Source organism: Trachurus japonicus, chromosome 10, assembly GCF_045865225.1.
Source record: "Trachurus japonicus isolate A0001 chromosome 10, Traja_1.0".
Classification (NCBI taxonomy): domain Eukaryota; kingdom Metazoa; phylum Chordata; class Actinopteri; order Carangiformes; family Carangidae; genus Trachurus; species Trachurus japonicus.
Window position 1 is genome coordinate 12547953 of NC_140916.1, and position 12526 is coordinate 12560478.

The 12526-nt window shown below is 41.3% G+C and overlaps 1 protein-coding gene across 1 annotated transcript; it reads right to left on the reverse strand.

The window, feature by feature from the left end:
- Positions 1-2680: 2680 nt before the first annotated feature.
- Positions 2681-8744, reverse strand: grxcr1a (glutaredoxin and cysteine rich domain containing 1 a). Its single transcript, XM_085789314.1, has 4 exons — positions 7982-8744; positions 6116-6355; positions 5956-6021; positions 2681-3014 (listed from the first exon to the last, which is right to left on the reverse strand). The coding sequence occupies exons 1-4, from the start codon at positions 8387-8389 to the stop codon at positions 2835-2837; spliced, it is 894 nt and encodes a 297-aa protein (XP_085645440.1). The 5' UTR covers positions 8390-8744; the 3' UTR covers positions 2681-2834.
- Positions 8745-12526: the final 3782 nt, after the last annotated feature.

Sequence of the window (12526 nt, forward strand, 5' to 3'; positions counted from 1 at the left end):
TGTACCTGGATTTCTTATTCTTCTTTCTTTCTTTTGTCTTCTGCATTTAACATCATGACCTTGTGCTTTTTTCTTTCTTTTTTTATGTGTGATTATATTATTAATGAAAGGCAACATTGCCAGTCTCATCCAGATGTTGCAAGGAGGTCTATCTAGCAGGAGCTCTTGGACTGTGAAGTCCTTTACACATGTGGATCAGCCTCTGTGTTTTGGATGTGAGGCTTGTTTCCTGTTTAAATCTCAGCTGGTTGACTGGAATGTAAACCTGAGTCCATTAGATGGTGCAGTTGTAGGGATGAGAGAGGAGAAGAGGAGGAGGAGGAGGGAGAAGGAGAAGGAGAAATAGAAAGGTGGGGGTGGGGAGGGGGGACTATAGCCTGTACGCTGACGTCAATAAAAACAGTCATTTCCAACCAGTCTGCGCATTGACCGACCATTCAAAACATTACGCACAGCACCGCGGCCGGACCACGCTAGACTACTCGACTGAAATAATTTTTCTCGCCGAGCCCCGGAGAGCGGAAGACAATGCGGACAAAACTCCACTGCAGGTTTTTCTGACCATTCAATGTTGTCTTCACATTATGGGTGTTGCGCGCATATCAGTGTCATGTCTCGTCATTACCATCCCCAAGTCAGTCAGTTGTGCCAGTGCCACTGCCCATCTCGTTTCCTTTCATGATGCACTTAGAGAAGGAAAAGAGGAGGAGGAGGAGGAAGAAGAGAGGTTTCGTTTGTGCACGTTGATTTTTAAAAAACAAAACCTACAACAATGACACACCAGCAGATCCTTTGGCTCATTTTGGCTTCATTATTATAAAAAGAATAGAAACATGCGTCGAGACGCGCCTGTCACGTCTGGAGATCACCAAACACATCTCCGCTCCTTCCTCAGCCTCCTGCACATCACATCGCTGCTTCCACCCTCATCAGCTGCCACATATTTGTCAGACACTTTTCATTATTATTATTATTATTATTATTATTATGAATGTAGCTTTTTATGATATTTTTTCGATGCATCCTGTTTTCTCCCTCCTCGGTATTTTTCACCTCCAGCAGCCTACAGATGGGGGCGCAGTCAACCTGCACAGTTGGGGTCTCAGATTTTTTTTTTCTCTTCTTTTTCTTTCATGCAACCCCCCCAACCCCCTCCATCAGCACATCCCTGTGGTTTGCAAATCCTCCAATCTCCCTTTCTTCTTCTTTTTCTCCTTCTTCTCCATTGCTTCTCTCTCTCCACATTTTCCTTCGGTGCGGGATTGAATGAAAGGAACGAGTTTTCGTGCAGCAGTGTATAATCACCTCCCATTTGCCCATGCGAGAAAACCTGAACTCATTAACCTTTATTATTGCTTTAGGCACCGTGTCCGCGTGCATGCATGCGTGCGTGCGTGCGTGCATGCGTGCATGTGCGCGCGTGCGTGTCTTCTACCTCACTAAATGATCGATTGCTGTTTCAGTCACAGGTTCAGGAGGATGGAGCACAATCCGGCTGGTGTGTGATGGCGGATCAGCACCATCACCACCACCATCACCACCATCATCATCACCCTGCTCTTCGCTTTTAGCCTCTTTACAGTGCTGCCTTGTTTTATCATGTTCAAGCAGCATTGTACAGGGCTATGACAGCGTAGAGAGCTGAGCTGCGTTTCCCCCTGACCCCCCCCCCCCCCCCCCTGGATGGCAGCCAACAAATGACATCATCCGTTTAAAAAACACAAAACTGAGAGGACAGCATGATGTGACCCGCAGGGATTGTTGGCAATGGAGTGACTGTGTCTTCTAATTCTCACACAGGCACAGTCACACACTCTGAAATGTCTCTGCTTTTTCATGGTAAGAGAAGAAAATAATAACAACAACAACAGCAGCAGCAGCAGCAGAAAAAAAAAAAAAAAAGGAGCACAATAAGTTCTCCTTGGGTTGAATGAGTCACTGCAAACCTACATCCTGGAGCAGCCGATACATTATTGAGCCAATTAGTTACACTGCATTGTGCTGCTTCTGGATCAGCCTCGGTTTGTGCACCCTATGTATTAGTATTAAACGTTTTAGTCACAGAGGTGCAACACTGGCCTCATATAGCAGTTATTGTTATTCACATAATTAGATGTATAGATTTGTGACTGTGTCCAAGCACAAACTGGCACCATTGATTGTGATTGGGTGTATGTAAATTGAAAGACCAATGTATAAAGTCAAATAAAACATTTGAAATAAATTTGATTCCCTTGTTTTTTTGTGAATTACACACGTGCATGTATCTGACTTCCTCATAAATGTTAAAAAAAAGAGAGAGAGAGAGAAAAGAAAAAAATCAGTAGTGTTTGAATGAGGTTTTGTTCTCTGACGTCAACAAACAAAGGTCCAATTTCAGGCTTTCAACTGACTGCAAGCTGAGCCCTTGACTTTCGCTCTCTGTCCTCACTGTCCGTTCTCCTTAACTCTGTCTGATATGGGATTAGTGATGCAAGCATTGTCAATGAAGGAGCCTCCTCGCTAATTAGCTAACAAGCTTAAGTTCACCACAGGTGTACAGGTGTAACTAGTTCATGTACACAACACGTGTTACAAACTAAAACAATCTGATGAGGGAGACTTGATTTGCTTAAATCCTAAATAATTAACATTCAGCTCCTGAATTAAACTGAGATTCAACACATTCACAGCAATGATACCAAATTCACAGATTTTATTTATTACAAATTCTTTTTTTTCTTTTTTTCTAAACTAACAATGGCCATAGAAGTTTCATTTCACTGCCTGTGTTTCAGTCCAGTTCAGGGTCCTCGAGGCGGGAGTAAAGATATTGGGTCAGGCACATTACATCCTCACTGGCTGCAGCTCACACAGGCCTGCAGGCCGTTCTCGTTGCAGGAAGTGCACTTGAGGGCTTTGAAGGAATCCGTGAAGCAGTTGCGAAACACGGACATCTTGCTGCCATGGCACGTCGGGCATGGGATGAAGGCGAAGCCCCCACAGGTCTGGCACAGTTGGGGATCTTGTACCCTCTGGGGGAAGGAATAGATAACATATATACTTCAATTTAGATATCCCATGTTAAAATATGTTCAGTGCAAATTAGTGTTCATTTATTTCTGTTCCTAAACCAAAATGGTTTTAATTCAGGGTTAAAATTGGTCTGTGCATATAGTTTGTCTCACTTTTCTAATAATAGCATAGCATAGTGACTGGGAACAGCAAGCACCTGTATCCAAAAGGTATAAAAAATTGGTCTAAAGCTCACTAATTACCATGATATCTAATTATTTAATCAGGAATTACTGGCCTTGCATCTACTGGTAGGTTACCAGGAAACTGACAGACCTGAGAAGGTCACCACAGGATTTATGTTGTGGTCAAGTTAAATCGTTTAGGTCATCATTGGGAGCAATTAAGTCAGAAGAGCTGTTCATGTCAGAAACTGGAGTAATTTTGAATTTGCAGACTTCTGGTAGTGTTGTCTCAAACTGGTTAGATGTATGCGACAAAAGGAGACAAGTCGGCTTTTAAATGCCAATGAAAATGTCGCAAAAAATACTAAACTAATAGTATTTTGCCCTGACGATCCTCCATGACTGCCAGCACCTATACAGGAGGTGATCACCTGCTGCAGAGTGCTGAGCATCAATTGAGGTACAACCCTCAATTTATGCTCAGCACTCTACAGTACCGATATGTCCTGTTTTTGGTGTGAACCACAGAAATGGTAAACAGTCAGTCTGAATGCAGTTTTACAAGTAAATGAATACATTGAACCAGTAAATTAGCTAATTTAAGATATTTAAATCATGTGAGTTCAGTTAATTAGCAGGAGGGCTGCTCCCACTAGGGTCACCAGATCCCAAGAACAAATGTGGGACAAAGACAGTTTTTATATGGGACAACCAATACCAATACGAGTTAGTCTAACATGTTGATAGATATGATCTAAAAGTATTTAAGAATAAACACACAGACAGCAGGTTTTAATTATACTACTGGTGCTTCCATCCTCCACTTGTAAGACTGCATTGCAAAGCAGAAAGTTTCCTTGCAGAGAATTTGACAGCGCCATGGGGGTGGGATGTGATCCCTGTCAACATGGGAATCCAACTCACAACCCTAACATCAGGAGTCACACGTTGTACAGACAGAGCTAATCAGACAGACACATGATTGTCTCTCTCTCTCCAGACACTGACATGAAGGAGCTGTCAACCTGTCTGTGTGCATTTGTGTGAGTGTGTGTGGAGAGTCAGAGGAGTCCCTGAACAACACAAGCAGCTGGATAGGTCAGTGTGTATTGCCTTTTCACTTTAGGATCGAGAGGCTGACGGTTCGAATCACAGTCACTGCTACTATATCGCCCAGGTCAACGAGATCTGTAGAAGAAGAGCCTGCTTTCGTATGATATGCTTTATGAATTGTGTTTTTTGTCATCATTAGTATTATCAGGAAGTGTAATGCAAGATAATAATATGGTGGACCTTATAGGGTTCAATATATCCAGCTGGATAACTCAGTGGTTAATGACACTGACTTTGGAGTGGGAGTTTGGGGTTTAAATCCCAACTGGGACAACTATGTTACCTGGCTGAATCAACAAGATCTGCCAACGATGGCCTTGTTTTCTTATAATGAATATATATGAAAAGTATTTACTGTGATCGCAATAAATTTAGCTCTGTGTCATCATTAGTAAGTATTATCAGGAAGTGAAGGAAACATTTATTTAATGCGGCCAGAGACAGTGTGGCCTTGGGCTGGGCCATGCACATGGCCTTTGCCGGCCCCAATGATTATAAGGAACATTAAGTCAGTACAGGGCTTAGCGTGATGCTGATCCTGAGAAAAGGGCTGCATATTTGCCAAGCCAAGCTGAGTCAGGCCAAACTAAACTAAATTAAAAATCAGAATCTGGTTTATTGCCATGTAAGTTTTCACACATAAGGGATTTGCCCGGGTGTATGATGCAAAACCGTGAACAACATAGTTGGAAGACAAAATATGAGCAAAAATAAAAACAAGTGCGGTACTGGGACAAATACTAAACTAAGCCAAGGTAAACTAAACTAAGCGTCTCCTGGCTGTAGCTTCATACAGCAGACAAGTCAGTGACGTTAATCTTCTCCTCTGACTCTTGGCAAGAAAAGTGTTTTCCAAAATGTCAAACTATTATTTCCCTCTACAAATTGGGATAGTGTTTGGGTAAATAATGCTGTGTTTGGGTTTATATGCTGTAAACCCAAATTAAAGTCATGTTGCTGGCTAGTTCTAGACTGATTAGTGAATGCATGACCTTTCAGAGCTGCATACTTTTTTTTTAACAGCCTGCAGTGAGTGGGATGCATTACGTAAATGTCATCACACTGCTCTCAGTTATGAAGACTTTTGTTGAGTCTAAACTCCAAATCGTAGCCACGGCACAGTCTGAGAAAAGGCCAGCGCTTGTGTGAGTGACGTTCCCGCAGCTCACAGTGAAACGTAAAAAAAAAAATAGTTCACACAATCTCAGTTTGTACTGCGGAGCGATGTGCTCAGCGTTGGTGTGTTTGAACAAATGTGTTGGAGGCAGAATCAATAACAAGCCCTCCATTATTGATGGTCACTTATTGATGTGCATGCATCTTTAACATTGCAGCTCGCTCATGTTTTATTGACGACATGACTAGCGAGTGGATATGACTGCTCCTGTTTGCACTGTGTTCATCTTAATGGTTCTGGACACACACAAAGCATCAATTTATTATGACTGTATACTCACCGCTTATAATCATCACTTTAAAATTACTGGTGCTACAAAGCATATATAACATCATTTGGTTAATCTAATGGGAATTTTGTGTAAATAATTCAAGAACATAATGCCAAATCAAATATTTGACTCAACCTGGTTCACAGGAAAAACATATTTAGCCACTTTTAATTATTAATAGTGTGATTTCCAAGGCAAACACAGTTAAAACCAACCTCAATTTTCGTCAGAAGATCTTGAAGTTCTCCTGATTCGTTCATGCTAAGTATTTTCTCTGCACCCTGCAAAATAAGGCAAACACTCAAAGTCAATATTCAGTGAACTCAGTGTAGAATATGCAAGATATTGATCCCACAAGGAGTGATAATAACTGACCCCGAGGTAGTGTCCGTCAATGAACACGACTGGTAATGAAGGAGGTTCTTCCACACGTTTGCACCGCTCCTCCAACTCCTTCCCATATTCGCTGTTAAGGGCGATGTTCTTCTCCACAAACTTCATCCTGTGGTTCTGGAAAATCTTCCTGACCAGCTCGCAGCGTTCAAAGGTTGTCCTCACCACACGGAAACTGGTTGTATAGATCACAACCCGCCCAAACTCCAGAGATATATCCACCTACACGAGGGAGAGAAAACATGAGATTTCCTCTATTCGTTTTTATCCTGAAGGTTCAGATTATGACATGAAATCCTACTACATGCTTTAGATGTTATTGAGAAATACCAGAACAAATTGTCACAATGTTACGTAGGGGTCTCAAGAGTAGTATCAGTTGCTGTTCTTCAATCAAGGTAACTATGACTTTAGTCTTTTCCAAGTTTACAATCTGAGTCAGCATTAGTCAAAACAATGGAGGACAACATTGTTGAGAAACAAGTTCACCTAAATGTTCAAGGTAAATTCATAGTCCTCTTACAAAAGAGCTTTACACTCATACTGTATAATTGTGGGGCCAACAATGACGCAGTTTGACCAGTTGTAGTTCGGATTCAACCAAATAACATCCCCAATGCGTTAACTAAATCCTTCCCAGGCCTATTTTTGGGTGCCTGTGTGTTGTTATTATTAGGTTATAAACCCTTCAAAGCAGTAACTCATGTTTTAACCCTTGTTATGTATTCCATCTATAAGTTTCAAGAACTTGCCAATACATAGCCTACCATAGACAGATAAATATACTTTAAATGTGTTCACCCTACCGTATAATAATAATAATAATAATAATAAATTTTATTTATAAGCGCTTTTACAGAAGCTCAAAGACACTTTACATACAGTACATTCAGTTAAGAACACAAGACATATAAATTCAGTTAATAAAACATAGAAAACAATATAAAACACACACAGAAATTATGTATTAAAAGCTGATTTAAAAAGGTGTGTTTTTAACATGGTCTTGAATGTTGGGAGGTGAGTGCAGGTGTGGATGGGTTTGGGGAGTGAGTTCCAGAGGGAGGGGGCAGCAATGGAGAAGGCTCTGTCCCCCCAGTATTGGCAGCTGCCTTTGGTTTCTATTTTGGTTTTGAAATCAATTTACACAGGAAAACCTCGACATACTGAATGTGGTACATTCAAATTGTGAGATTCATCAAAGTTATGTATTTTTGATTGGCAGAGTGTGGATCAAACAAACAAACAACCACTATACTGTATATGGATATACATATACCTCAAATGAGAGAAAAACTAATGTAATAGAATCGAAACACCCAAAATTTCCTTTGGGACCAGACTGTTCTGCATCACCTTGATACGCATTTAAACTTCACCCCCAACAGAAAGATAATCTCATTTAATCATGGTGAGAAGCTTTATCTAGTCTACAGTGACGCTGCCTCCACCTAATACCACTCAGCAGAGAAATAGTTTCTTCAATATGACCTTTTACATCACCTTTGCATCAGCATAGAGGCCAAGACTGACATCAGAATAACAAACAGTTCTTTGTGCACGGATACTAGAAAGCAAAGTGCCGAGAATTCATTAACCTGATTAGTTTCTCTTGAAACACTTAACGAAATGCATCATTAAACTTTAATTGCTCTGTGACCTTGTCCCCTATTGTGAGCTTTTATCCCATTCATACACCTGTATGTAGCTGCTACCTGTAACTAGACTTGAGGACAGGAAGTTTCACTGATGGGAACTGCAGCTGGAAGCTTTTAAGAGAAATTGTGACTTTATGAAGAGGTTGTGTTAAAGAGTTAGATAAGACGCAGCCCAGTTGGATGTACTTACACCATTGGAAGTGGGAAAGTTTTCAAACAGCGTCTGACCTGCGATGACTTTGTTTTTGACCCCCCTCACAGTCCCATTTTTACTGAGTATGTTGACCCTCTTGGTGGTGAACATCCAGTCCTTGGTGGCTCCTGCTGCGTACGTGAGCAGGTCATCGGGCTCGGTCTCACTGTCGTCCAGCTCCGAGCCCAGGTATCCAAACAGGTGTCCTTGTGCTTCCCCACTTGTGGAGGGCGTACTGGCCCGGTCGGCATCCGAGCTGCTGGTGCAGTCTGAATCCAGGGAGTCTGAAGGCCCCTCATCTTTGAACATCTCCTTCAGCACCCGTCCGCTGTTCCCCGAAGCCACGCGGAACCTCACCCTCTTCTGTGGCTTCTCCTGGTCGGCCGTCAGCATCGTCCCCTCCATTGCCAACCCTGTGCTACATTACATGGTCCACAGCACTGCAGTGTAGCTCCCTGCTGCTCACTCAGAGGTAAGCATGCAGCTCAGACACACTATTTTCCTTCCCATGGATTACTACCACGTTTAATCCTCCTCACCGTTTGAACAGATCTAAAAATGACTGAGAGCCTGCTTACGGTTAGACTCACTCTGCCAGTAAATAATACATGCATCCCTACCATGGCAACCTAGCACGCTAAGCTCAAGTAAAATGATAGTTGTCTTTGAATTATTCATCAGTTTACACAGTTTTCACCAAAGCTTTGACAGAGGACTTTTAATGGCCTGACTTCATATGCTTTAATCAAACGAGCAAACATTTATCTGCCCTGAGACAAGATGACGGCACACACCGTGAGGCAAAAACAGATTCTACATCAGCCACGTTTCCAGATTTATTACAGCCATATTGTTCATGTAGGTGAGTTTTCTTTAAAATGAAAAACAAATATAACTGAATGAATGATTCAAATGTCAGACTGGCAACACCCCAAGGCTACTCAACACATAGCACAAACAAAAACCTACATCATAACCTTACATCATGTTAATACCACAGTTGTGGAGATGTCAATCCAACTGAATGAAATATCTCAACAGCTCTTTATAGTTGTCATCAGGCCTGTTGCCTTGAGGAGAAAGGTGATGACAATTCAAGTGGCCTACAGCCCAGTAGGGCCCTCAAAACCTTTCTCTGACAAAATTTACATTACATACAATTTACATTTATTACACGGCTCTATTAAAAGCTGCATTCTGATTGGTCAATCACTGCATTCAAAGGTCTGTTTCTGTAACAGACCATTGCTAGGGTTAGGCAACTGCTTCAGAAAAGAAAAATGGCTGTGTGGCCTTGGGCTTGGCCACGCACTTTTGTTATTAAACAGCCAAAACACAGTAATTACACAGTGATAGCCTAAAACAGGATGAATCGGCAGATAATAGGCTAATACTGGAATCTATTGAAATATAAAATGCACTGTCCCTTAGTGAATCAACACAGGACGCTCATCCTACTCTCATAATTTCACATGCCATAAGAAAAATGAAACGTTTCATGAGACATAGAGAAGCATTAAAGCAGAATGACAGGCATGTTGTCTGTTGCTGTAACTCACTGTCATTATTGAAATAAATGAATAAAAACCTATTTTAAAAAAGTCACAAAAAAGTGGCGATAAAAAGTCAGGTGGCCCACTTCAGCCCCGGTTGTCATGACGTGTTATAAACTCCGTCATGGTTCCCACAGGACGAAACCTCCTAATGTCAGTAAAGCCCCTGACCTCTCCGCTAGCACCACCAATAGGTCAGTCTTCACCTACTCTGTGCAATATCTCCACATCTTCTACAAGCACTCCAGTTTTAATATGACAGACTGTATGTTTACTCTGAATGATTTATGGCTGCAGTTACTCTGACATGTATTGTGACATCTTCCATGTACGTGGATGAATGATGTTAAGTGTGTTTTCCCTCGGTGCTTACTGTGTTACACCCAAAGTGGGAGTGCAGGTGTTCACTGGGCATCGTCATAGAGCAGATGAGGGGGCCAGAGCATATAATATGTCACAGTGACACAGCGTAGCAGCTATAGCGGCGTGTCCGCAGACGGAGACGCCTCGGCTGTGTGTTTTTTTTTGTGTGTGTGCGTGTGTGTGTCACAGGTGATGAAGCGGCTCCCTGGAGATGTGACACGTCACCTCACAGCAATGACAGCACCACTCTGTTTGAGTGCTGCCGTTTGGCTCCTGAGGTAAGAGCTACACACACACACACACACACACACACAGGGCATGCCCTTACCTGCTCATGTCACATCCTGCTGATCATTAGAGAAAATCCATCTGTGGAAGTCTAATGTGTCAAACTAAGATTTAGTGACATCCTCAGGCTGTAGTACTATTATGAGTCTGGCTGGAGCTCCAGGTCTTATTGATCCATAGTGACCCTAACTCTCCTTTAAACTGTGTTTTATGAGAAGGACATTACAGCAGGTATTACAATACAGCCTATAAAGGCCTATTGTATATTACTGCATGATAGCCAATATGGTTAGAGTATCTAGACTTTAATATTACTTGATTTTAGTTGGTTTTCTTATTTATTTTTGATTGATCTTACACTGTCCTTCAGTTCTGTCTTTTAAGATCCCAAAAAAATAGCTTCTTACTTTGAGCCAATTTTTGCCAAAGTTTTGGTTGTTTGTAATGGGAGGTTTTTGTCTGTGGCTTAGTGTGACCTCCTTCACTGCACCAATCAATATATACCAGGATTTAGCATCACCTGGATCTAAACTCAAGACAGTTGTTTGGCCTTTTTGCATGCTGTTTGCCTGCTTTGTAATCCGGTCCCTGTCAGTTGAAAGCGCCCTGAAGGGTTTTCTTGTAAACAAAGTTTCTGTTTGTTTCAGCGTTACTCATCAAAATGTATTGTGTGTATCCTCGAGGTGTGACAAACAATTACTTCCTCATAAAACATTTACAAAGCTGACCTTTAAAAAAAAAAAAGAAAATTCACACCTGCATTGTTTGCATCTGTGTTTGCTTGCTAACAGGTTTCTCCAGTGGTTTGGTGGTAAATTGCTGCATTTCGTGGTGTATTACCTCCACCTATAGTTAACAAGAAACAATACAAAACTACAAGTTGGAGTCTGCCTAGTGCCACTTCTGGTTTTGTGTAGATACAGGGCTGTAGTGCCATTTGTTATTGTGATTCGAGAGCACATTTATAACGTGTACGTTTTTCATCTTCTGAGCTACACCTTATTTACTTCTAGACTGGCTTCATGAATTTACTGCATTTACAATGAAAAAAAAAACATTCAAAAGGAAATCATTACAGCTATTCTGCCATAGTAGACTGTGTCCAATTAGTACCATGGCCTGCAACTCCACAGCGATTTCATAGCATTCATTAGAAAAAATACTGTAATTTATTATAGCTAATTGTTCAGACTTCTTTACTGTTTTGTTTTTATCATCATATTATATTATATTATATTATATTATATTATATTATATTATATTATATTATAATACACAGTCCTTGTCCATGCTGGCTTGATTAGAGACTCTTCATTCTGACAGTCTGTGTCTGAATTAAGCTGCTTATATTGTTCTTACTGCTAGTTGAACAAACTGTTCCTTATAATTTGAATAAATCAGTCACGGTCTTTACATATCATTTTCATTTTAATTAGTTTATATATATATATATATATATATATATCATAAAGGGGCATTTACTCAACCATCCCCCAGCTTTCAGTCAGGATGATGAGAAAATCTCCTCAGTTGCCTCACTATTTACGCATTTCCAGTGACACCACAGTAGATGGGTCAAGATAAAATGACACATGAAACTAGCTCACTCATGTTGTGTAGACAGCTGCAACGATGGGAGGGGGACACGCTTATCTGGAGTTCAGTGAAACACACCCACGTCCTGTTGAGTCGAGAAGCCATTTTATCTCATTTCAGCACAGTTCAACAGGAGACCAGAGAGATGGTGTCTATTCAAGTCTGTTAAACATAGTCTAATCAACCTGAAGAGCTTATCGCTTAGCCCCCCTCATCGGTAGTGGCAATGTAGCCTCGCCAGCCACCTTAGCTGCTATTAAAAAAGCCATTTGAAAAGATTAATACTTGAACGCTCTTTAATTTCACTGCTGTTTGTTGGCAGGGCTGTGACGGAGTGGAAAGAGTCAAACGCAGCGGGCTGATTTATGGCTTTAATTTTGTGCAGCTTGAATAAGGAGATGTATCCATAGATCAGAACATTATCTCATATGATTGATTTGCAGTGCATTTGTTGTAGTAAGACACTGATCTCTCCTCATCCAGACATAGGATGCTGTTTAATTCAAATCTCAATGTGTCTGAAATGTGTCTTTTGTGCAACTTTGACAAGATGACCCTCACACATAAATCAATAATTGCTAACAGGTTTCAGGAAAATGACTCCGCAGTGACTCACCATATGTGATTAGTTGGCCGTCAGACCACTTCCCTGACTACAGATCAACATCCACAAGGGGGCAGAATGCAATTCAATTACAGTTTAAATGTCACGCTGTCCAATCACTCCCTGAAGAGCTGCAGG